The sequence below is a fragment of the Gambusia affinis genome, linkage group LG23 (assembly GCF_019740435.1).
Source record: "Gambusia affinis linkage group LG23, SWU_Gaff_1.0, whole genome shotgun sequence".
In the NCBI taxonomy this organism is placed as follows: domain Eukaryota; kingdom Metazoa; phylum Chordata; class Actinopteri; order Cyprinodontiformes; family Poeciliidae; genus Gambusia; species Gambusia affinis.
This window is the reverse complement of record NC_057890.1, coordinates 10,766,621-10,793,427: the sequence shown is the minus strand read 5'-3', so window position 1 is coordinate 10,793,427 and position 26,807 is coordinate 10,766,621. Positions and strand designations below refer to the sequence as shown.

The following is a 26,807-nucleotide window of genomic DNA, read 5'->3' as shown; positions in this document are numbered from 1 at the left end:
AAAAAGACCCAATAAAATACATTGAACTTAGCTTTTTGAATAGAATGTGAAAAAGATGAGGTGATTCTAGTACTTTTGGAGCGCACAGTAATGACTAATTATCAGAGGTGGGACCCAGTCATTGTGTTGCAAGTGACAAATAAGTCTCAAGTCTCTCCATCCAAAACTTAATAATTTATTCAAAATCATAATAATTTAGAGATTTTTTAAATTATTTTAAAAGTTGCTTTTGTTTTCCAAAACAACCAGCAAGAGAAGGTGAACTTTGCATAAAATTGAGTGCTGATGATGATTTTTCTTTTTTCTTACAGTAAATATTAACCAAAACCAACAAAATATCCAGTAAATTTAGAAAATATTGAGCAAACTGACCCATAAGTCAATTTCTACACAAAATACAAGTAATTTTCTTTGTTAAACAACTGCAATAGTACAAACCAAGTTATACTATTTATATTATATTTTATTATATTGGTAACATCAGATGTACTGCTGTCTGCCTGCTTGGTGCTTTTATTTGTAGTCAAAGCGAGACCTCTCATGATCTCATTGGAACCTGTGGCTTTTCATGCTGTCAACAAGTTTAGATTCCTCTCTAGGTTTCAGCCTACATATTCCTAATTCAAATAACATTTTCTTTACCCTCCTTGCATTCTGTGCAAACAAATTAAATTATTTGTAGTTTCTCTGTTAAGTTAGTTGTGGGATCATGAGAATTTAAAAGCTATTGCTTTTATCTTCTAACAAGCTTTCTGTTTGGTCATTGGTGTGAAAGTCCAAATCAGGTCTAAGGTCTTTGATTTCATCAAGTCAAGTCTAAATTTTGTTAAATTTGTGACTCGAGTCTGACTTGATTCAAATTCACATGACTTAAATCCACACCTCTGCTATTTGAAGTGATAACACTTTACCACATGGAAATGGAAAGCAAAGACTATCAGTCGTTAGTCAAGCAAAGCAGCAATAAAGCCAAAGCTAAAAGGAAAGGCACAAGTGCTATGTCATAATAAGTCTGATGACAGAGTAGTCGCTTCATTTCAAAAACAAAGGAAAATCACCTATTCAGTTTTGTTTCTTCATTAATAAGAGGTGACTGCACGACAGAAAATTAGTTGTTGGGAAAAACCATGTCTTTAGATGAACTGTCTGCTGTTGGAAAGACTCGTGCATTTGTTGCTGGTTCAGGTCAGTAAATATCTAGATTTTGACTTTTGCATGTTTTCCTTGGTGAAAATGAATAAATTCTGCTTGTAATTGTTTGGTTAAACTAATTAAAAGCTAGCTGACTTAACGTTGAAAAACACTGACATTAAGCTTTGGTTCGGTCCACTCTTCTTTTTCCATCATTCCTTAGTTACTGCCAAATTATATGATGCAGCGAAGCTATGTGGTGGGGCATGCTGCTTACATAAGTCTCTGAGGCATTGAGCACATGCAGGCATGTATCTTGGTATGGATGGACCCTCAAGCTGGCACCAATTGTCTCTTTTTCTCTCTCTTTGGAGAGTGAGTGGGGGTGTGTGTATCCAACCTTTACCCTGAAGATATCGTCCTCAGATGCAGCTGACATGGATTCCTTTATGCCTTTATCTATCTCCTCCTCCACGTTCAAGTCTCCAGAGATGGCCCTTCTGATTTCTGGTCCGATGTCATGAAGCGTCCGCAGGCCCGCCTTTACACAAATCAAGCACCATCAATTGCTACTCTCTGCTTCATTTTTTAAAAATATACAATTTATAAAAGCAAAACACAAAACTCTAGTGAGTACCTGCAGAGAAAGGGCAGTTTTGGGAGGCACCTTGGCCACCAGGCCTTGTTCTTTTCTCTTCTTAAACTTGCGGAAATATTCTTGGATGAGGAACGTGGCGTAGAACTTTCCAACTGTTACTTCATCATCTGCAAACCAGGTAAAAAAGTTTTAAATTTAAAAATAGTTTTAAATAATGCAGCACTTTAGTTTCAGAGAAATCACATAGACATTAAGGAGGGTACGTACCGCCAGCAGGGGGCACTACTTGATCCAACAGCTTCATGCTGGTTCTCTTCCAGATCTTTTTCACAATTGCTCTTAGCTCCTCGTTAGCCTGCTCCAGATTACCTGGACAAACAATACACAGCACACAATCAGTATGTTTGAAGAGAAGCTGCCACACTTACAACTGAGGCCTGAAAATGTGAAAATACCAAAAATAACCCAGTTCAAACAGGCATACTTGTATTATAGCACCCCAAAATGTCTTTCATTTTAACAACCAAAGTGACTTAATTGCCTTCCATTGTCTTGGAAGACTATTGTTTACATGTCTGCCAGCTTGATTTGACTAGTTTTGTAGAAACTGTTTGCACTTTTTTGTGTGTCTGTTACCTTCTGTCTTGATCCTGAGTGCAGTTCTGACCAAAGCAAACAGTGTGGCATTGAACATAACCGTCCCATCGCTGTTCAGAGGCATATTCATCGATACCAGGCGCTACAGGAGACCAAACAGTCATGAGTGTAACAGTGAAGACGTATAGTCGTGACAAACAGTTGTGGAACAGATGGAAATAGTTCTATTGTTATGTTAACTAATTCTACTGCTTCAGTTGTTTGTGATGAGCAATTTATTGAGTTTTTTAAAGAACTAACTAATATTCAAGGGGGTAGTAGCAAATGGACTGCAGGAACAAGGGTACAGTTACTTTCTCTATTGAAGACCCGTACAAATTGTTTGGGGAAAAAGACCTGAGTACAATTTCTGTCTTTGTGACACTGAATCATTGTGACAGCATTCTTGCATCATTGAAAGCCTTTGAAACGTATAAAATATTTATTTTTGAACTTCAGTATGCTATAGAAAGACTGACAGAAAATTTAACAACACTAAAGCAGTGGAGTGTGTGCAAAACAAAAATTTTGGTAGCTCTGACTGTTTTATGTTGACACAGACTCACAATTTTGTGTATGAATGTGCTGCCGGCTTTTAAACTGTCTATGTTGTGCACAATATACATTACAGAAGATGTAAAGTAATTAGAATAAATTATTTTACCTTGCACGCCACCCGGTGTGGACAGAGCTTTCCAAAACCGAGGGGAGGCTGAATTCTCCGGAGCAAGGTGACCACGTCAAGGTGTTTTATCCTCCCCCTGAAAACAGTGAAGAAGTTGTATTGTAAATTTGACCATATCTCTATTTTCATGCTGATTTTATTCCTGCTCACTTAAAACTTACTTGGCTTCTGGGTCGTATTCGGCCCAGATTCTCTTAAACTCATCAAGATGATGAGGCCCCAAAATTGACCAGTCACGTGTCAGATAGTCAAAGTTGTCCATTATTACAGCCACAAAAAGGTTGATGATCTGGAAAAGGACAAAATCAGTCTCATTCCTTCTAGTTATCAATAAATGCCATTTAAAATTTTAAGCTTCAATATTATGATCTGAAAAGTAGAATAACTTATAAATTAAGTTCCCTTGCTCAGAAAAGTACCTTTATGTCTTTTTGTCTTCTGCACTTACCAGAAAGGCACACAGCATGTAGAAGCTGACAAAGTAAATAATGGCAAACTGGCTGCCACAATCGTCATGGATTGTGCTGTTTTCATTGGTTGACCCTTTCTCGCATGGGTGTTTGGGCGAACACGCCAGCATGATCTCTTGCCACGCCTCACCGGTTGCACATCTGATAAACACAACAAAAGTACAAACATGCAGCATGCAGAGATTCATGCAAAAATATTTAAATACACAAAAAAGAAAAGCAAAATTGCATGTAAAGATGTATGTAAAAAACATACATACATAGAGGGAGACACAAGAAAAAACACAATTGTGAGCAATTACAATAGAAACTTCACATCCTTACATACAGTGGCTTGCAAAAATATTCACACCGCTTAGAAATTTTTACATTTTCTCATTAATACGATGAACTTTATTGTATTTTATTTGAATTTCACCATCACTCATTAGCTTACAATTAAACATCAGTAGTGTACTTTGCATTTTCTTATTCAACACCATATTCTAAACCAAAAAAATATAGAGCGTGTAATAACAGCAATAATACAGCTGTTCTGTGAAGGCTTTGGATAATGTTTTGGAGAACACTGAAGAACAATGAGGTCAAACTTATGCACTAAGAAACTTCTAAAAGTCACAAACCAATGACATTCGCTCTAATTGCGCTAACCTGAAGAGCAGCAGCACTGCCTGAGGGAACGTCTGGAAATTGTTGTTCCTGTTGATTTGCGTGTTGTCCCGCAGCGCTATCTTACCAAACATCTGCACAGTAGGAGCGAAGAGGGGGAAGGGAACAGTCACAGCATTCAGCGAATGATGTCAGCATTGTCAGAATTAGAGGCCGGCTGTCTCCAGCAAATACAATCAAATCAAACTCCAACTCCACATCAAGAGGGAAAGAGGGAAAGAGACAATACAACAGCTTACACAAGCAAAGAAAATACAGGATAATTGCAACAAAAAAAGAGAGAAGAAAACAGTGGTCAAAAGAAGTGAAGAATGACGATTTGACTGACTCCAGGTGGACAGACGAAACATGAAGTTCTGCTACAGGAGAGAAAAGGAGAAAGCTGACGACAGGGTTCGGGCTAGCAAGGGGAACAGCTTACCTGCATACCGATGACGGCGTATATGAAGAAGAGCATCACTATTAGCAGAGCTACATAAGGAAGAGCCTGGAAAGAGGAGAGAAACATCAGTACCAAGTATTTAGAAGTAATACTTACCAAAACTGCAGATCATTCACTTTTAGTTCCCTTTTCTTATGTAGTTGTAAACTTATTGCTACAAGAAGTTAAAAGTAACTAGTCGGCTCTTTAGGAGGTAAAAGTGAATGCATCTGAAGTGGCACAGCACCAAAAACAAGCCAGCAGAAACCATTTGATGACACAGTTAGAAACCTTAAGACAGGAACTGATCTCTAAATTTCAGGCATCAGACCAGCTTTACCAGAGATCAACTGCTGAGCTGTTGGCTAAAATAGCTCCTGTACATTGGTTAGTCAGGCCAAATCATTGTTTTTAACAACTACTTAAGAGTAAATATTATATATAGAGCCAGAAAATGTCACAATTTTTAAAACAATAAAACTGATAAGTTGAGTGATTTCAATACATTTTGGGATGCCTCTATACAGTAGAAATGCACAACCTAATACTGATGATGAAGTTGCCTATAAATCTCTGGACTGCAACTGCTTGGATTGTAAACATAACTTACAGTGCAACAAAAGAACATGTAACCACTTATTTGGAAACAAAGCATCTTTACTGGAAATATGAGGGAGATTTTATAGAGGGCAAATTTTTCTTTGGCAAATGTTTGTTTGAAACTCTCTTTGCTTCAGGATTATGAAGCAATTGGAGTCTTGGCTTAAGGTTATGGAGGAACTTTGGTGCAAGTTTGAGAATATTTCACAGTTTATGCCATAGAAATGGACAATACCATTAGAGGAGGCATCAATCAGCTCACAAAAGCAACCATGAGCTGATTGTAAGCCAGAAGTTTCTTAATCGTTTATTTTTGCATGTGAGTTTTATAAGAGCAGAAACAAGAATCTGAATGCTGCCAGAACTGTAGATTGTTGAATTACAATTTTGAAACAAGTCCTTCATTGATGTTTTGGAGCCTACATGACTTACTACAAACTGCTTTTAAATTTGTGGATAGGGTATTAGACTTCTAATCTAACACACTTAAATAGTATTTCTCTTGACTGTTTCCTTCTCACTGGACTAATCACCATGTAAATTGTTGCCGGCATAACTCACATTCAAATTTCAAACTTTGCTATCCCAACCTTCTTTTTGGGTGGCCATTGTTCATTGTTGCCTGCTTTTCAAACAAAATGTCGCCACACGCGTTTATGCCATAGTCTGTTCTTGGCAAGCTTTCATTTTAAAATTTCTGAATTTTGGACATGGAATTAAATCACTATCTACCAACACAAAGACAAATGAAAGAAAAAAGGATTATATAAATTCTCTATGTATTTCAAACACAAACATACTTAACATTTTTTGAGTTTACCTTGTTGTACTGTAACAAGAAATGGCCCAACCTACCAAGCACAAGAGAGAGAACAAATTCCCTTTTGTTTTTGATCTACATGTCAATCAAATGATTTAGATTTTTTTGGTGCTTTGTTTAACTTATGTTATCTACTGCTTATCTTGCCTACAGGGAAATGACGAGCTTTCAGAGTTAGTGATAGTAGGATGTGTAAGAGTTAAAAGAATTGAGAAGGGAGCTGGAAGATGAAAAAGAAGAGGTGGAGATGGGGAAGAAGCAGGAAAAAGTATTTATAATTTCATCCTATTTCCCTAACTATGCTGCTGGAATCCAAACCTCCTCTCCATTACCCCCCTCATCCCATCTCCATGACCCTCTGCAAGATAAATAGCAGGGAGGGATGAGGTAAGGAAAGGAGACATTGTTGGGTTTCAGTTGTATAATCTTAGACCCTCAAACAAGACCATAGTTTTATACACACTTGTGCGCTGCCCCATTTTCTCTAGCATGTAGTGTCCGGTTCTCCCCTCACTTGGAAAGATTTGATGAAGGTCCACAGCAGGGTCCGAATCCCTTCCCCGCGAGATAGCAGCTTCACCAGCCTCATCACGCGGAACAGCCGGAAGAAGGTGATGGAGATCCTGGCGTTCTCTTCAGAATTCTGAAGTCCCTTTTGGTGGGGTTTGGTGTTTTTTTTCAGAGGAAAAAAAAACACAGGACGCATGGGAACACATGCAAATTGATAAGGGAGGGAAGCACACACACACACACACACACACGCACACACGCAGTTCACACAGATGGGTATAAATGGGCAATGACAGACATGCATATATACACAGACATATGAACCACACATGTTGTTTATATGCATATTACCATAAACACGAAGACATGGATGTAAATATGCATAACACACATATAAACACACACACACACAAACACACAGAGTTAATAAATGGAAATCAGCGTCCTAAGGAAATCCCATCAAAATCAAACAAGAAAAGAGATCTGGGAGAGAATCGGGCAGTCATGCTTATTTATGTGACTTCATGGAAAAATTACTTGGCAACAAATAAAATTATCCAGGAGCTTCCTAATGACAAAGGTCTCTTACTCTTAATTGCAAAACTATATTTTTGATCTGGATGGCTATGCTTCTTTATATTTATAGCATCTGAGACTGACCAAAAGTCTTCAACTCTAAGAGGTACAGATGCAATTTTAATAAATTGGGTTGTAATCGAAAGTGAATCCCATATTTGTTACACACCGACATATTTCGAGAGTTTATTTGTTTATTTGTATTACTTTTGGTGATTTTGGCTTAAAATATTTTTTCAGAGAACTTGATTATTAGGCCAATAATTAAAAAAAGTCCAAAAGTGCCTATACATTATATAAACACTCAATATCTTGCGTAAGTGCTGCAGGCATGCAGCTCAGCCTGTGGCTCTGCTGAGGTGCTAAGAAAGCCCAAGCTACTTGTAATAGCTCCATTCAGCTCATGTGTATTGTTACTGGCTGGTCTAGCACAGTGATACCGCCGTTATTATACCCGGTATTTGTACTTTCGTCAACATGGTCAGGTAGCATAGCAAGTCCAAATGGAAATTAAAATCAGCTTTTTCAAAAAACTTTTCAGTTGAATGAACGATAAAGATTTAGATCATCTTAGACGTGTATGAAGAGACTTTTAAAGCATTAACTCCAGACACTCCGTGCTTTGTGAATCTCCTCCAAAGTAGTGAATAGATTTTCCACTGTGATACAGCTCTTGTTATCCCTGTAGTTTGTGTACAATTTTCTACACTTTTTCCTCCATCTACATTTTTCATTATACTGCTCCTTGAACAACCAGAATAGCATTAGTTACCTTAATTAAATTACTGAAATTAATTTTTTTGATCACATTCTAATTTATTAAGATGCACCTGTACATACTTCCATAAAACTATACAGACACCAGTTAGAATCAGATACAGCATAAAAGCCCAAGCTAGTTAGCTAATTATCATACATCACATCTGCATAACTGGAGAATAGGAAAACATTGTAGCTAAGCAGACACTTTCATGTCCCATATTTGATTACATCTTCCTGAAACTTCAAGCACCACAGTAGTTGCCTTTTGAACAATCAATTACTTGGCATGTGTTAAAAATTTTGCCTCTTTAAATTGTTTATATAAAATAAAATATTCAAAATTTGGAGAAAATCCTTATTTCCAACATCTTAAAGCCACTGACGCTGCCCACAGGAACTAACAAACGATTAAATATTTAGACGTCTGGCTGAGTGCTTTTCTAATATAGATTTATTTATTTATACCACTTCTGCTTGTTCTGTGTGACAAAAAGGGAAGATATAAAGTGCAGTACCAGTATTTCTGTATAACAAAAGCAGTAAAAACTACAGAGATGATATGACTAAGGGTCTAATTAATGGGTTGGAAGCGAAGTCCGGAATAACAATAAAAGCAGCAAAAATGACGAGGAAATGTTAAACAATCTGAATGTGACCCATGAAACACAGCACCCTGTCTAAAACTTGACTCTATTTTGCCATTTGTATTTTTCCAAGAAGCCATCAAGTCCTCATGTTAATCCCACAAAGAACACACTGTGCGCTCTTACAAAGAACTGGTCATTCTCCACACACCTCATTGCAGTTTGGGACAACAAAATATTACACAAACCTTTAAACCTAGCACTTAGCTAAATTATGAGTAACTTTGTGCGTTAAAACTCAAACATATTTATTTTAGAATGAATTTTGCTATCTTTAACAATAGAAGTTAACTTCTTTTATGAATAGATTTTGTCCCAGACTCCACTGACAGATAAGTGGAAAACGATGCATCTTTCTCAGGAGTGGAAATCACAGTTCAGCACTGCAAGTAATACCACAACTGGACCACAGAGGGCGCCACTGCACCAATAGGAGAGTTGGGCAAGTGGGCAAGAGAGGTACAGTGACAGAAAGTGTAACAGAGAGAGGAGAGCGAGAAGGAGAGGCTGAAGATGAAAAACAGTTTGATTTAATCAGATGCAAACAAAACAGCAAAATTTGAAACTGAAACATAGACAGATGCAGTGCCTGGCTAAAGAGAACTTTTTTCTCATGTTTTGTCACAAACATTAGTGTGGAAATTTGTGTAACAGACCAAGACACATTATTTTGAAGTGGAAGGTTTTCTTCTTCTTTTGAAGAAGATAAAAAACTTAAAATTGCATCATGTATATTCTCTGAACTTCAGTTAAGAGTTTCTGATAGATGCAGCTCTACTCCAACACACTGGAACCAGATGACTCAATTACCTCCCTATTATCCAATTCAGCAGAGGCCATTTGTTAAATTCAGGTGTGTTGGAGCAGACATGTATAAGAAAGCTGTGAGATAGAATATTGGGAATTGGAGTTGGAGACAATTTATCTACTCTATTTCATTGTGTTTGTTTAAGATTGCTGTTCTGGAAGATAAAGCTCAATCTTCATGTCTCTTACTACATTTTCCCCCAGGCCTGCCCTATATTTAGCTTCAATCATATTTCCATCAACTCTGACCAACTTTCCTGTCTCTGCTGAAACAGTTTTTTTCCAACAATGGCTTTCAGTTGCCTTGGAGTGCACAAATAATTGTCCTGTCAACAAATTAGTCCACCTGAGATGTGAACTTTGTACTGACGTTAAATGGACTTTATTGAATAATTAAGTTGTGGTATCAGATAAAAGGGGCGGAATCTGTGTTTTATTTGTAAATAATATTGAAAACCATAATTTTGCTTCCCCTTTATAATTACTTTGTGTTTATAATTAATCCTTTTTAAGGCACTGCAGTTAGGTGGATAGACAGATAAACGGATAGATGTGGAGGCCAGTGAAGAAGAGAAAAAGGCTGCGTGATGGCATGATCATTGTGACTTGGACCGATGTGAAAGCACAAAAGATGCCACAATAAGAAACACAACAATAAATCTACATAAGTCACAGAACTCCAGTTATACCAGACCTGCAATATGCAGTGTCCCTTATCGCACATTTACACACGCATACACACAGACATATATAAATGTATGTATATATTCACAATATAAACAAGATGAACAGGAATGTAGCTCTGAGCATGCTAGAGCAACAGAAGTAAGATGACACGCCGGGAAGCTTTTGATGGTCAGAAAGAGGGATAGAAAGAAGAAAAGAGGGATGGAAAGATGATGGAGGAGGCAGGGAGGCGGACGAGGTTACCGTTGGGGCGTACCATTGGCCTTACCACATGGGGGTGAGAGGAGGAAGAAGAGGAAGAGGAGGAGGACGAAGAGGAGGAGGAGGACGAGGACGAGTCAGCTGGCTTTAAGGAAAGGCAACAAAGATCAGCACCAGAATAGCGCCTGAATACCTCTGTGTGCGTGTGTGTGTGTGTGTTTGTGAACCCTTCGCCCACACCTCCCACAAACCACTACACAGGAGTTCAGACTTTGATCAGTCTTCACATACTGGTGACAAGAGTCATCTCATCTGAGCCTAAAGGGAGATTTATGTGTGATCTTATGTCACAGGCAGATGGCCCCCATTGCCTCCCAAGGCCACATAAAATCCCTCCTTATTAAAGCAGCGGCTGGCTGAAATATGTAGAACCTGTGAGGAACACATCTGTCCAAAGCTTTAAGGTCCCCAACACTTCTTGATTGATAGACCTGTCTGTATCTTTATAGGCTGATGTCATGGAAACAGATGTCTCTGCATATATGATGTGGCCTCCCTGAAGTTATTGTATTTTCTTGCATCCAGCCGAAGCCGCTTCAACTGAGATGGCATGTTTACTGAAAGGATCTAGTTTCATGAAGGTGATTATTTTGGCTGATGGTGGCTTGAAAAGTTAATAAGAATTGGGTTCATGTGTATCTCAATGTAATTTATTTTAAGACCATTTGTGTCTATTGCAAGACTTGGCAATAACAGCCTGTAAGGAGACACCTGCTGGTCATTCCTGGGATTACAGCATTTAAAACTGGAGCCAAAGACGAGCAAAACGCTTAGTGACACTCTGTGTTTTAACTGGCCATGTTAAAAAGCCTTCCCACAATATAACTGTAATTAAAAAAATATTTTTCAGGCTGGGTTTAAAGAAAGGGGAGAAAGTTAAATAGGAAAGCAACAAACAAAAGTAATATTTACTATAAACTTTAGTGAAAGAGTTTAACCTTTTTGCCTATAATCAATTTCTGTACAATGATATCACTTGGTCCTTTGTATCCTTTCTTCAAACCATAGCTTTTGCTTAAGTATGCTAATATGCATATTCTAGAAAATGTATTTACACTGTATAAGTTTCCCTCAAACTAAAGGATAAAATGGAGAAGATCAAATTATAAATTTGAATCAAAATGTGCATCACCAAAGTAGTGGTTTAATAGTGTGCCTGTTTATGTAACTGTATCCAATAAATTAGTTTACTTATCACTTGAATTGCACAATATATATATATAAATATATGTAAAAAAATTTTTATAAAGGAATGCCTTTTGTTACATCAGAAAAACATAGTTTTTTTATTTGGGTTCTGTAGAGTAAAAAATTCCGTATGGTTGAATGAGAGCTTAAAAACTGTATGTGCTCAGTTGATCTGAAGTAAACTTTTGGAATAAGCTATAATGTATAGAGTTATAGTACTACAAAATGTTCAGTTTAATAATTAGGAACCACATGACAGTACCGGAAAACAGTGTCCCCGAGTGAACTGCTACATGTGGTGAATGTGTGTCCAGAACAAATAGAGACAAACCAATCCAATAAACGGTCAGCTGTTCAGGCTGAACCGTGCAGATGTGAGTGATTCTATCTGCAGCTCTGGATTTACGAGCTTATTTAAATGAACTTGAGCTGCTTTCTCACATTGCACATAAAATTTTCAAGCAAAAAAAATTAAAAATCTGTCAGTTTTATGGGTAACATGGGAGTCCTCTTCAAATTGATACTTTAAGGACGTCAAATTCTCTAATTGTGAGAAATGTTTAAATCACTACATGAAATGTATGCTAAACGACATTTCATGATGATGCAATTAGCGGATTGAGCTGTGAGGACGAAGGAAAGCCCATGTTGCCCTGCTTGCATTTCAGGAGAGCAAGCAGCACCACAGACCGACGAGAGAAAAAAGATAGAGAAGGAGATATAAACATCAACAACAGAAGGTAAAGTGAACTGAAAAAGCTCAGAAAGTAAAGAAGAAAGGCAAGAAAGGTAGGAAAGGAGGAAGCATTCCAAAGAAAGAGAGAGAAATAGATGCAATCCATAACTGGCATCCTCTGCAAGACATCACGCAGAGCAAACCACTACCAATCTGTTCATACTAGTTCTACACAAACCAAAGTAAAATGTAAAAGAATCCAGACAAAGTTTAAGAAGCACCCGCAGGATGCTGGGAGAGAATTAAAGACCCAGCATTAGGGAAATATATTTTTCTTTCAATAGCTGCAAAAAAAATAAATTCAGCTAATCTAAGTCAACAGGCACCCAACAGAGTGGGAAAGTGGGCGCACCCAGATGGGATGTTTTGGCCTTTTAATTATTTACTAAAGACAAAGTAATAACATTTTAAAAGCTAGTCTGTCACCACACTTCATTTCATACTTTAAAAAAAAGCATTTCATCTGCTATGCAGTTAAAAAAAAGACTTGGACTTCTGTGACTAATGAAATGAAGTGGCAGGCTAACATTTAAAATGCCTATTTAACAGGGTCCTGGTTCAAAACAGGCATTTCTATCAGGATTGAAGTGCGGAGGGTTTCTTAAAAAAAAAAAAGAGAGAGAGAGAGAGAAAAAAACCCCCAAAGTGTAGCTTTGGATACTCAATGCCCAAATTATTAAAAGTATTCAAGTAAACAAAAGAAAAAGGAAAAGGACTTGGTGCATGCCTTCAGATTAGACGTAAGAAATCAAACCAAATCAATCAATTAATCTCTCAAACTGACCCAATCAGTCAACTAAGGTGCACAATTCAAACCAAAGTGTGCAGTGCAACATCAGTGAACCATATAGATGACAAAGGTGTATATCACTGGCCCAGTAAACCTTGACTTCAACTAATATGAACTGTTATAACAATTTGTTAATAAGATCTATATTCATTTAAAATTAATTATTTTGTTAAACAGCTATTTCCTGCAAAGAAAAGGTGCTGGTAAAAAGCTGAATAAAACATGTAATATCCAGATACAGTTGGGAATTTATCCTGTGTCTTTTAAAGGCAGCATAGTCAGCCTCTCATGGGGCAAATGGATTCCCTTTCTAAAGCCATGAGAAAAAGTGCCAAGCTCATACACTCTTGGGATAAACCAGCCTTAATTTGTATGCAAGAGCCACTGTCTTCTGAGGCAAAACATGCTTTTCAGTTCAGGGGAATAGACCTTTGTGCCACAAACATTCTGTACTTGCTTCTTGTCCTCAATGAAGCTAATGTCTGAGAATATGGGAAAATTTCCAGCTAACAATATACATCCATCCCCGTTTTTTATTGCCTTTGTAAAATATTTGCCTGTCAGTAGCAAACCTAACTTTTATGTGTATTAAATAAGCAAAGGTTGCACCAATTACTCATTCACAACCACTTTAGGATTAATCAAGATGGCCATGTCTTAACGGCTAATTTAAAATGGGTAACCAGAGTGTATAGAGTTTAGTTGTCTTAGTTAAACGGCCGAAATATTCGCTTACTGTACATTGGTGTAGCTCAAAACATTTTTACGAGCTAAGCCTGAAGAAATTTAGGGCATTGTGAAACATCAAGTCTTGTCATGAATGGAAACTGTTTCCGGCACTTATGATGTAATCCTAACAAGAGCGGGTTGTTACATGCTACATTTAATTGCATGCATAATCATGATTACTTTTTACTCTAAGTGTAAAATAATCTAAAGATCAATTAGGTATTTAACCATTCAGATAATAGTAGATTTTTTTCTTTTACTTTAACAGAAAATATGCTGAACGTCTATCCAGAGATGACATGCAGTGGTCCCTTCTTTCAAACAGTACCTTAGTATCACATAAAGCAACCATTGTCCTTAATATGTAAACACAATAGACACTGAACATTTGACTTTGTCTTTGGGGGAATTCATTCTTATTCAGCCCCACTGCTGACCACAGAGCCTCCATGCCGATATTAAATGAAGTCATGCATACATTTGCATAAATTTCACAGAGTACTGAGTAAATCCATTTATGGATCAAATTCTCCCCCCCATGTATGCACGTTATGATAAAAGCAACTTGTAATTTTTTCCCCCTCATTTAAACTTTAAGGGTTCCTGGTAATTTTTGGAATTGAGAGTTTTCGATCCTCGGGTCAAAACTGAAAATATCTTCCGCTGTTCTTTAATACTTGAAGAGAGATGCGTTTTGCATGTGTGTCGATCTGTTCGGAAAACATTCAACACAGAAACAGGCCTGGATATGCCACCTTTGTATCTTCCATGCTATACAGTGTCCATCATGCCAGGGGTAATGTTTGGTACTTCCCTCTGGCAGTGATGAAAGATCTGATAATGTGTAACCAAACCAAGTGCTGAAGAAATGCAAAAGGTTTCTATTGACAAATGCAATAGTCTTTGATGCTACCAACGCTCAGCAGACCGAGGCATGTACACCTATCTGTAGCCGTTTCAAATATTTGGGAATCACATCAAAAAATCGGCAGTGAGAAGAGGGGAACAGTGTGTTGCAGAACATGCAGTTTATATGATAAAAATTTGGGGGAATAATGTCCGTGTTTTGAGTTGATTCTGCAACATCTGTGAATTCCAATGGCCGTCTCTGAAGTTCACTTGATTATTTGAAAGCTTGCGAGATAGGAATCAGTGCTCGGTCTGTTTGTGTGTGAGGGAATGGCAGATCAGGCAAGGCAAAAAGGAAGGAAGGGAGGGAGTTGGACTACTTACGTTAACCTCAGTGATCGCTATGTCAACAATGCTACCCACAACTATCAAGGCATCAAATGTGTTCCATGCATCAACAAAATAATGCTGTGAAGGGGATGGAAAGAAAAGGGGGAAAACAACAGAAGAACAAAGAAAAGGACAGAACGTAAGACATAAAAAAGAGATGGAAACGACAGAAATCAAAGGAGAGAGGAGAAAAAATAAGATAAAAACATTACATACAGGAGCATTGGAGTTCTGAGCAGGAGGAAAGAGGGAAAGAATCAACAAAATTAAACGGCGAACAAAACAAAAGAAGGGGCAGTCTGAAAAAGATGGACAGCAGAGGAGGAGCAGCAGCGGCTGGTCATGCTTGTCCATGAGAGGAGATGTCATCAAGAACCACAGTCAGGAACAAAATCACAACAACAATGAAAAAGTGCCTTCTGCTGGAGTTAAGAAGCTGCGTGAGACTGCTTGCGAGTGGTCAGTGAGTTAGTTCAGTTAGTGAGGGGTATGTGCGATCAAATAAAATAAATCTAGAACCCAACAACATTTCAAATACAGTGGAGAAAATGAGGAGAGCTCAATTGATAAACTCTTTAAGGCTGAACCCTGCCTGCAAAGGCTCTTCTTTCTTGTTTGGAAAGCCATATGGCTGGGAGAAGGTGACGAAGGGGGTCCCCCTTAGTGGCAGTGGCCATCTTGGATTTAAGTATGAAGGGAGAGGAGAAGGAGGAGAGGAGTAAGAGGAAGAAAGAGAACCAGGCTGACAAAGAAGACAGAAACAGCAGCCTGACACAGAAGAAGTCAAGAAGAGGGGAAGGAGAGCGGAGAAAAGAAACACGAGACGAGGACAGGAAGAGAAAAGACGACAAGAGCGAAAAGGGGGGCATCGTACTTACGTTGATCTCACTGAGAATGACGTCTATTATGCTGCCAATTACGATGAGGAAATCAAACACATTCCAGGGATCACTAAAGTACCCCTACACAGGATGAGGTGAGCAAGAGGAGGAGGGTGAGAAAGGTATGTTAGAAGGAAAACAACATCTGCTGCCACTTCGCAGCCCCCATTAAAGTGGTATGAAGCTGTACAGTGGACTGTAGAAACTTAAAAAACAAAACAAAAAAAACCCCCAATCAGCTCAACTTGATGAGCTGACACATAAAAGTGCAAGATGTTACCATGAAATTTTGGACTCGTTCAAAATGGTGTGTTCAACTGTTATTTTCGATGCCTTGCAGAAACCCCTTGAACTTTGTCACAACTACAAATTTCATGCATTTTTTTTTTTAGGATTTTATGCACCAACAAAATGATTGATTGATTTGAACATAAATGTTCAACACTTACCAGTTGGATTTAGTACGGGACTTTGACTCGGCCATCCTGACAAATGAATATCATTTGCTCTAAATCATTTAATTGTTGCTTTGGCTCTATGATTGTGACCTTTGACCTGCTGAAAGGTGAACGTCAATCTCAATCTGAAGTCTTTTGCGAACTCTGACAAACTTTCTCTGTTTATCTTCCGGTCTACCATGACCGGGTTCCCTATGACTACTAAAAAATGCATTGTTAGGTTTTGGCCTTACAGCATTTTACTGTCATCCCTGCAGCTCCTCCAAATCCACCATGGACCTTGCTGATGCTTCATTTGCCAGTTTTAGTAGACCACCTAAACTGGTCTACTAAGACCAGTTTAGGTGGTCTTAGTAGATTTGCAGTGGTGCCATAGTCTTTCAATTTTCAGGCAATGGATTGAACAGTGCTCTACAAGATTTTCTCAAGCTTGGGGTTTGGATTAATTTTGTCCCATGCTACAACAAGATAAAGGACTACTTCTCTAATTAAGTTTGTGCCTGGTGTATCCATTCATGTTGGTCTGGCACATAAAATCCTAATAAAATACAAACCTCTGGCTGTAAAATATAGCATGTAAGGTACATAATTAATATATATACTTAAGACATATGGTGTCTTTGCAAGACACCATATGTACTGAACTGCCATTGTAACATAACCTATTAACTGATCTTCTACATAGTAGCTCTATAAAGAAAAACTATCTTAACTAATCTTTTGTACAATGGCTTTAGTCATTTTTAGAAAATCATAGTAAACTTCATGTCAAAAATTAGGCATATTAGAATTTATTTACAGTACTAATGAATACTAATAGAATACATCTAACAAGCTAACATAGGCGTACATGACTTGTAAAACTAAGAAAGTCGTCATTAAACACTACAAATCGTGACAAACTTGCTTAAATCCAGAAGCATACAATCATATAAAATAACTCCCCAAAAAAAAAAAAATAGAAATGCCATTTAAAACATTTAGACATCCCTTTGGCTCATGTTGGCTGTAAAACCTGTTTAAAAAGAAACAAAAAATACATTAGATAGCCTGCAGTAGACGTTCAGATAGGATTTCATGCTGGAGCCAATTCCAAGATTACCTGCAAAGTAGACCTGAGCCTTTTTTCACATTAATAGTTCAATGATTGTCAAACTCCACAAAGTGACATGGGTGTTTAGCAGAAATTCTTACAAGAACTTTGCAAAGTTCAATCATGCAACAACAAAGAAATATTTCTTATACATACAGAAAATATTTTATGAGATTCAATTTAAATACTTAATGTAATTTTCTATATTGAAAGATACCTTTATAATTAAAAATGTTTTCATACAGAATAGATTTGAAACCTGAGCTCTTAATTCAGGAGGTAGAAGTGTGGTACTGATTGTTTGTAGGGATTTTTCCATTAACGCTGCTGTAATTGAGCGAAGCATTCCCATCTGTTACTGTTTGAATTGCTAATACACGAGGGGATTATTAGCTTGGACCAATGAATGTATGCAGCTACATAGCAACCACAGTGAAGTAACAAGGGAGCAGTGAGATTATAATATGCAGTGCACTTTCTGTTCACGTATGCATGGTTATGATAAAACCGATGCCCTTTAATTCATATTTGCTTGCATTGTTTATATCACAAAATAAATAAACATTCTCAAATGTACAATGAAGTACTGTTGAACGTACCCTGGGCTTGAAGGCGATTAATTTTAGGATCATCTCTACTGTGAACAGTCCTGTGAAGAGCATGTTGAGGATGTTCATTGCATCATTGAAATTTTTGGTCTGTCCATGGTGCTGCAAAAGAGAACAAAGGGAATGTAACTTTGACAGTATCACTAAATGCAGCACTCGCCACAATTTTTGTGTGGCTCATCCAAAAAAAAAGTATTTTATTGCTACCTCCTGGCATAATCTGTCAGAAACAACAAAAATCTAATCTTTGATTTCAAAACGTTTAATTAGTGTCCATAAATCCTGAATTATATCCAAAGTTGTTTCAGATTCAGTAATTCTTAGGTTAGGATTTTCTTTCCACCTGCATGAAACCCCTTGATTTCTTGTTAGAGTGTATTTGTACAAGTGCAATAAAAGTTGAACATTTTCAAAAGGCATTTTTTTTCTCTTCACCAGGCTTGCTGAAAACTCTGGAGAGTGCTGAGTGTTGGTGTACATGCGTGACTCACCTGCATGGCCAGACAGATGGTGTTGAGGAGGATGAGAGTGAACATCAGGTACTCGAAGTAGGTAGAGTTGACCACATACCACACCTTGTACTGATAAGGGTTCTTGGGGATGTAGCGACGCAGAGGTCGAGCTTTCAGGGCGTATTCCACACACTGACGCTAAGACACACATCCACAAATGTGAGCTTTTACCTCTTATATTGGCCTGTGTGGTACTTCTCTTATTTCATACGCTTTTTTTTTTTTTACCCTGACTATCATACTGTAGAAGATCTAGAAGAGTTTTTTGGTAGTCTAAAAAAATTATAGTTCCATGATGCATAACAAAACCAGCTCCTCTTTTGCTCTTCTGTCAAACTTGCTGCATCAGCTTTTTAAGTAATGTAAGTTGTTCTGGAGTGACCTTGTCTTATTGCTGCAACCTGCCTTTCATATTTTCATGTTTGACATTGTAGAATCCCATTGTCAAGCAGGACAGTCCCCTATTGTCTCACTGAATTCCTAGCCCCACTTGTCCATGACGCTGATCTACCACACCATAAATGGCATGAGTGTCTTAAAAGCGCCCTCAGACCAAACTGAGCATTACCTGGTTCTTGTCCAGCTCACAGTTCTTATACTCCTGCTCTCCTTGCTCCTGAAATGTGACGATGACGAAACCGACGAAAATGTTCATCATGAAAAAGGCGATGATAATGATGTAGATGATGAAGAAGATAGAAATGACCACGCGGTAGTTGTAGATTGGACCGACATCTTCAGCGTGAGAGTCTATGGCTTTGTACAGCAACCTAACAGACCAGGGTAGATGGAGAACACGAAAAAATTTTAGTTAATTGTCAGAGATAGACCCACAAAGGGATGAGTTAAACTTTATAGTGGCTTGCAAAAATATTTGTACCTTTTGAACATTTTTACATTTTGTTACCTTACGACCACAAACTTCCTTTTCCGTCTATTTAATGTATTTTATGTGGTGAACCAATGCAAAAATATCACATAAATGTAAAGTTGAAACAAACTAATAGCTTTAAAAATTGCATCCCTAAAATAAACACCACCCTAACTGCACCAAAAAGTATCAACTAAGAAGGGTGCAAAACAAATGGATGTCAAACTTCCCATTTTTTTGTGGAACAATATCAAAGCAATACTTGGTGTTTCTTTGTAATAAAAACTTACAAAATATTAGTTTCTTATGTGAAAATATGTGAAAAAGTTCAAGAAGTATGAAGTCTTCTGTAAGTCAATGTAAGTGGAAAGAAACACACCCGGGCCAGCCCTCAAACGTAGACACTGCAAACAAAGCCATCATTCCCTGCAGGACATCATCAAAGTTGAAGTCGCTGTTTTCCCAGATTCTCAGGGCTTTTTCTGGTTTCCCCACATCCCCATCCTTATACATGATGTAGGAACCTCTGAAAACACAAGTACACGTACATTGACGTGATTTGTCCAGCAAATAGAGTCTAAGAGAAAAAAATACCATCCATGCTGAAAGGGAGTTTTCGTACCTGCACTCTGCCTGAGTCTGTTTGGAGCTGTCGCTACAGTAGAAGAACTTGCCCTGTTTGAAAGACGTAGAAATTTTGTCTAATGTTTTTTTTTCCTACAGCTAAAGACAGATGTTCTCCTCTCTTTGCTTTACCTTGAATAGTTGCACTCCAATACAGGCAAACATAAACTGGAGCAATGTAGTGACGATGACGATGTTGCCGATGGTTCTGATGGCCACAAAAACGCACTGCACAACATGCTAAAAAACCACAGCAAAGATTACAGTTAGTGTATAGATGTCAGCCTCTTTGAACTAGGAGAGTATTTTCTTTGCATGTGTGTGTGGACCTTTAGTCCTTTGGCTCTGTTGATGGCTCTCAGCGGTCTCAGCACTCGCAGAACTCTCAGGATCTTTACAACATTAATTGCACTGGACCTGAAAAAAAAACGACGTGGTAAACTAATACCCTCTCAAAACAACCCAAGCACATCTCCACAGGAAAAGACCTGCATTTTGGAGGAACTCGCATCACAGCTTATCTGTGTTTTTATTTCAGCCCAAACAACAAACTCAAACGAGAAAAGGTAATCCTATTAATGAATTTTTTCCCCATTATGACCAAATTATTAATAAAGTTATAGCAATTCTAACATTTTTAATATTCTCTCTGACGAGAATGATTCACAAGAGACTTTAGCAGCAATTTTTATGTAATACAGACACACAAAAACATAGACAAAAACACAGGTACAACATAAAGGCACAAGACGTTTTACAAGCAAACAGAGAAATTCTGTGCTGTAAAAGAGTGTCAGGTCAAGCCGACGGTCAAACAGTGTGAACCTTTAAAGGAGGTGCTCAAAAAAGAATGACTTGTACGTACTACAAAGGGACCAAATTTATATGTTGACATTTTGAGTTTATCCACTAACTGATTAGTAAAAGCAAGAAGACTGGTTCTCTTAGCAACTGAACCAGGTTTCTGTGCATAATTAGTTACTCTTAAAGCCAACACATATGTTTTTATAAAAATGCAGCTTATTTACTGCAAATTAGAGATGGGACTGATCCAATATCAATATTGAACCCAGCACCAACATGTTTTTTTGTTTGTTTTGGACATGAACTAAGAGCACAGATCTATTCATGAATCCAGGATCTGTGATTATGTGCTACTGGAGGTCATGTTTACGGCTAGTTTTACTCCAGAAATGTGACATTACAGCCAGAAAAATGTTAATCACAGCTAATCACACACAATCGCAACACATTGAGTCTCTACTCAATGTTTTTCTGAATGAACTAGTGACACACCTGGTGTTGTACATTCTCTATTTGTAAGCATGCTGTATGCTACCTTTGGAATTTGAACGTGTAAAATGAACAAAAATAAATTTTCCCCAATTGTATTGGCACTTGTTGTTAGTACACTACAGCTATTAGGAAATCTCATTCGTTTTCCAAATTACAACTAAAATGCTCTTAACTAGGGAATCAGATTTTTTTCCCCAGTAAACACCAGTTATTGCTATTAATTTTCAGATCATTTTATAAACATTTTGCATGTAAAAAAGCATTAGAGTTGAAGGTTGTATTTTGTTAAACAACTATTAACTCCGAGTAAAGTCCTTTGGCCTCTTTCGTGTTCTCGACAGATTTTGCAGGTTTGCAGCTGAATGTGAACATAGGCATGAATAGATCACTCTCGTGCATATTATGTAACAATGTGTCTTGAAAATGTAAATCATGTAAACATCTTTAGCTGTGTGTTTCATTCATATGAGCTTATTTTACCCCATTATCAAAACCAGCACTAATTGCATTCTGGATCGACAAATATTGATATAAAAAATTATTAAATTCGTATATTGGGATTAGATAAGAACCCATCTTTCCATTAGAATCCTTAGAAGAATTCAAAATGTCAACATAAATTTTCAACAGGGTGACTCTGGGGAAGGCTAAAGGAGTGATTTGAAGAGGAACATTATTTTTGAAAAGAGAAAATAGGATAAAAACACCTGTTGTGCAACTCTTTACAGAAGAAGGAAAAAGTCTGAAAGCAGTTAAAGGCAGTTTCCGTGGAGTGGGATGTTATCAGCCACATATCACAGTCAAACTAGCTGTGAGGATATACTCATGTTATAGCACATTCTTTGAAAAAAAGTCAAGAGCATTTATATTGTAACAGTTTAAGATATTGACTGAATTGAGCGGGCTGACAGGGATGAAGAACACTATTTACCAACCACCTGAAGATAAGAAGTACTCTATCCATCTAAAAGAAAAGCAAAAATACAAATAGGACCATAAGATATTAAGATAAATATTGGCCAGGATGCTAATAAAAATGTTCAGTGTATATATATATATATATGGAGTGCTTCAAAACTATTTACATTCTTAAGATTTATTTTTTTAAGTTTTGTCATGTTGCAGCCACCATCTTAAGTGTATTTTAAAGTGAAATTGATTTCCAATAAAATAAAAGTAGGAAGTGGGAAGAAATCAATACATAGTGTTAAAGAAAAACATCTGAAAAGTGGAGCATTCGTTATTTTAATTTCTAATTATATGTCTTCTAAATAGAACTGGTAGCACTACAGTTTGATGTTTAAAGATACCACAAATACACATAAAAAATGCTTTGCACAAATGTCAGAATTTTATTTACTACCATCTACTAGAAGGTTCACATGTTTTGGGAACATCTACACAAACCTTTTTTATGTTTTACAAATTATGCAGACCTAACAAAGCCCCAGACAAATGTTTAAGTCATATGAGGTTAAAACACATAGACCACAAAATAGCAGGGTTCTGGAATCTCAAAAAATAGTTCTTTGGGGTTTTATTTTGTAAAACCCCAAAGAACTACTTTAGTGTTTGTGTTTGTAACATGACAAAGTCTAAAAAAAATGTTTCAAGGAGTGTTATTACTTTTGCAAGGTACTTTTCAGTGTGTTAATCACCAATCCAAGCTGGCCCTGCTTCTCTTTTTATTAAACATGACAAAATAACCACATGTCGACTTGCATTCACCTAAACTTTTGATGAAAGTGCCTTATAGGGAAAAAAAAAGAAAGTGCTATGTTGTAAGAGCCACAGGCACAATAAAATGCAGCACCATCACAATTAATTCAACTGTGATACATTCATGAAAAATCCCACACACTCATTCAGTACCTTTAACAGGCACAAAACCCACTGAGTTTAACATTCACGTGTAATTTCTATAACCCAGGAGAGTATGCCTTTATTCAGAAACGGGAGAAATGAATTTGACCCATTATATTAATAAAATAGGTGACTGCTCAATTTATCCAAAACCCAGGATAATTTAGCCACTGAAAAAAATCTTATGGTCAAAAACTAATTATGCAGCCTCCTGCAAATATATATTATAACATAAATTTAACACTAAGTCATGTTTTTTTTTAATATAAGACATCAAAGCACAAATAGATGTGCTTGAAATTTTTTAGGTTACTTTTTTTTTATCAGGTTTTCATTGAGATGTACTAAACTCTCCAAGACCATAGAAATATCAAATCAAAAGAGTGACAACTTTACACGGTTGAGGTGAAGGTCTATTAAAGGGGTTAATACAGACTAATGTGGACTTACGTCGAGAAGTCTAGTCTATTAAGCATTAGAGACAGAGAGTGCAGCATAGCATATTAAACATCACAGCAGTTCAAGGAGTTATTAGGCTAGAAGCAGAAAGTAAGGAGCAGAAAACATCCTTTCAGTAAACATCACAAAGGGATAGACGGTCTGAAATAACATTGTGTGACAAAGTTGAGGTAAATGTGAAGTGTGGCAGAGTTCCAAGCTCAAATTGTTGTCCAGCCGCTAAATGTAGGTGAATTAGCTCTAAAACCCATGCAGTCATCGCCAATCTTTTGTGAGATGTTAGAAAATTAAACACTATTAAGTCTTGATATACATTTGCACTGCTTCCTAAATGATGATGAAGGTATTCTTGCATAAACATTACCCTTTAAGACTGTAAAACATGCCAAGCAAAAGTTGTTGATGCACTTACTGTATTCCAGAAGAGATGAGAGAAACGCTGACCACTACTAAGTCCAGAATGTTGAAATAATTTCTACAGAATGAACCTTTATGGAGGAAGGCTCCATAGGCTGTCATCTGCAATTAAACAGACAATGCTTTCCGACGTGTCCTTTTATGTGAAAAAGATACATTTTGCATGAACTCAGCCTCATCTAGACTTGATTGCTAACAGTACAGAGCTATAGAATCAAACAATTACTTTCTCAGAATCTCAAAAGCAAGACATCATGCTCTAATCCAGAGAGCAGATGAGAATCAATGTTGGATACATTTATCAGAGTGGGGTTATAAAGTCCTCTCTAAGTCTTTAGAATTAAATAAATGGAAAAAACAAGGAGCTCGGGGGAACCTTCCTTGGTATAAGATAACTATAGTTGGTTTGTATTTCTGTATGAAATATTTAAACTTGTGTAATCTGAAAAGAGTGTGACAAAAAAAGAAAAATATGTCAAAAGTATTTGGCATGCTCCAAAATGTATGTTATCACCAGTAAACCCTACCTTAAGAATGATCTCAATGGTGAAGAGTCCAGTGAAGACGTGATCTGCATAGCCCAAGATCTGAAAGCACAACAGGAAGGGTTGTTTGTTTTGTGTCTCGTCTTTATAACCAATAAATCTCCAGGAGTAAACAGAAATATTTTATAGTCTTTTAATCTTTTTCTGTAATGAAAGTGTAACTTTTTTTTTTCTCTAACAGTGAGGATTTTTTATTTTATTTAAATGTTATCCTTCTGATACTAGAGCTGCATAAAATATTGAATCACAATCATCATTGGAACATCAATATTTGCTATACTGCACCCACAATGGATTGCTTGCATTCAATCTTAATATTATATTTTAAGAACATATTTACATATTTTAAGGCATTCACACTTTGCTCAGAAATAATATATTTGGACAGTTGGATGAACACTCGATGCCTATAGTGGATATATGTTATGGTTTTTGTGAATTTAGATGAATAGCAATTTTCTAGTTGGTATTTCATGTTTATGAAGATCAACACGTTTCCCTTATTGAAATGGTATGTTCACTTGTCTTTTCTAATTTTGAAGCCTTGCTAAGAAAAATAGGCCTCTTCTTTTTCCTTTTACTGATTAATTATTGATTAATTTAGAATAAATGTAAATCATCAACTAAAATGGGTAACTATAATCCAAAAGAGCACTGTGGCTGACTCCACATAAACTAGTATTATAATGCATTTGCAGAAAAAATTCAAGCAGATTAAAATGCATGTAACTCTCTAGATCTCTGAATACTGCTGAGTGCTTGCCCTGTTTAACTGTAATGTGTGCCAATGCCAGGGAACTACTATAAAGCAGATCCTCGTTGGCCCCAGGGGACACGTGTTTCTGACTGAGAGAGGAAACAATGTACATGAGCAGATAAAACACTCATGGCGCTCGGCCTTTCCGTTATACCACAGCACACTTACCACCATAAACACTAAATAAATAATAAGGTGTATAAACAACACACAGAGAGTCTTGATTAATAAATGCAGCTGCATCATAAGGACAAACTGTCTCTGCTCCTTTCTCATGATAATACAACAGTTAAGGCCAAAAGACATTGTTTTAATACACCTCAGCACAAAGTTTTGGTTAACTGAAGGTTAACTAAAGAAAAATAAGCAATTTGTATGTGTACAAAACAAAGATTACAGTTGTAGTTCTTGCTTGGGTAGAAAAAAAAAGCAAGGGTTAAAGTGAAAAAAGAAGAGTTTTTTTTGGAAATTAATAATAGTTACAATACTGGAAGCAATCTCATTAAGTGTAACAGGGCAGACGCAAACAGCTTAGTTTGTCTATAGTTTGCTGTCAGCTATAATCCTGTTAATTAATAATATGTGTGTGGGTTGCTAATGATGGCTACCAAGACATCAGTCTGTGCCTTGCTTGATATGCGTCTTATCTGGCCTCTTGTGAGTGGAGGGCCTAAGGTCCAAATCACAACAACGGCAGATTAAACCAAAGAACATGGCAGAGAAAAAGAGTCTACGAAATATTTAAAAAAATAAAAAATATATAGAGTACCTGCACCAGTTCTAAAAGAGAATCCCGGTTTATTTTATTCATAAATTGTAAGTTCAACTTCTTCTGAATTGAACTTATGACAAGTTCAACTGGAATCAGGAAGGAAATATACTTTATATCATCTTTAGACCTTTAAGGATAAATATGACAGTTCTTTTTCCAAGGTGGCAGAATCTCACTACACCTTATTACACATGCTAAAACATATACATACAGCAATAAAATAAATATTAGAGCAATAAGAATTCCCATTTTTGTTTGTCCTTTCACTCTTCACTGGTCTAAGATCAGGTGTCAGGGGGAACCGGTCTAGAAAGATAACGTTCTCCCTAGTGATGATCTCCAGCTCATTCTGAGGGATCCAAAGGAATTCACATCCTCGAAGGGATCTGTACTGTCCCTTCGACGAGTTCTGGTTCTGGCCGAGGGGAGCAGAGGAGGAGACATGCTGATTTCCAGAGGCATAATCAGCATGGCTGATTGCTTATAATATCCCAGCAGGAAGTGGTAATCCTTTACATTTCAAGAGTCAAATGGCCCAAATGAGGATCAAAACCATAATGAACAGACATAGGATGTAATTAAAAAAGAAAAAAACGTGAGGGAAAAGTACATTAAGATGGAGACAAATTTATAAATATTCAACACGTATTCATCGGAATATCTAACTAACATAAGAAATAGGCAGTTATGCA

The 26,807-nt window shown here is 37.0% G+C and overlaps 1 protein-coding gene across 13 annotated transcripts in view; it reads right to left on the bottom strand.

Annotated features, from left to right (window-relative positions):
* Window positions 1-26,807, bottom strand: part of cacna1c (calcium channel, voltage-dependent, L type, alpha 1C subunit) — a 207,329-nt gene that overhangs the window by 18,195 nt on the left and 162,327 nt on the right. For 2 of the 13 annotated variants that reach the window (XM_044108842.1, XM_044108844.1), the window contains exons 23-45: window positions 24,569-24,628; window positions 24,037-24,143; window positions 22,234-22,266; window positions 20,336-20,423; window positions 20,139-20,246; window positions 20,005-20,057; window positions 19,762-19,908; window positions 19,080-19,281; window positions 18,491-18,649; window positions 17,991-18,101; window positions 15,838-15,921; window positions 14,954-15,037; window positions 10,273-10,362; window positions 6,545-6,682; window positions 4,611-4,676; window positions 4,172-4,263; window positions 3,499-3,661; window positions 3,212-3,339; window positions 3,030-3,126; window positions 2,366-2,468; window positions 1,997-2,098; window positions 1,769-1,896; window positions 1,532-1,672 (exon numbers count right to left, since the gene is read on the bottom strand). In XM_044108842.1, the coding sequence (XP_043964777.1) occupies window positions 1,532-1,672; window positions 1,769-1,896; window positions 1,997-2,098; window positions 2,366-2,468; window positions 3,030-3,126; window positions 3,212-3,339; window positions 3,499-3,661; window positions 4,172-4,263; window positions 4,611-4,676; window positions 6,545-6,682; window positions 10,273-10,362; window positions 14,954-15,037; window positions 15,838-15,921; window positions 17,991-18,101; window positions 18,491-18,649; window positions 19,080-19,281; window positions 19,762-19,908; window positions 20,005-20,057; window positions 20,139-20,246; window positions 20,336-20,423; window positions 22,234-22,266; window positions 24,037-24,143; window positions 24,569-24,628 (2,484 nt within the window). The remainder of the gene's footprint in view (window positions 1-1,531; window positions 1,673-1,768; window positions 1,897-1,996; window positions 2,099-2,365; window positions 2,469-3,029; window positions 3,127-3,211; window positions 3,340-3,498; window positions 3,662-4,171; window positions 4,264-4,610; window positions 4,677-6,544; window positions 6,683-10,272; window positions 10,363-14,953; window positions 15,038-15,837; window positions 15,922-17,990; window positions 18,102-18,490; window positions 18,650-19,079; window positions 19,282-19,761; window positions 19,909-20,004; window positions 20,058-20,138; window positions 20,247-20,335; window positions 20,424-22,233; window positions 22,267-24,036; window positions 24,144-24,568; window positions 24,629-26,807) is intronic. The other 11 variants (XM_044108843.1, XM_044108846.1, XM_044108847.1 and 8 more) reach the window with 8 other exon arrangements.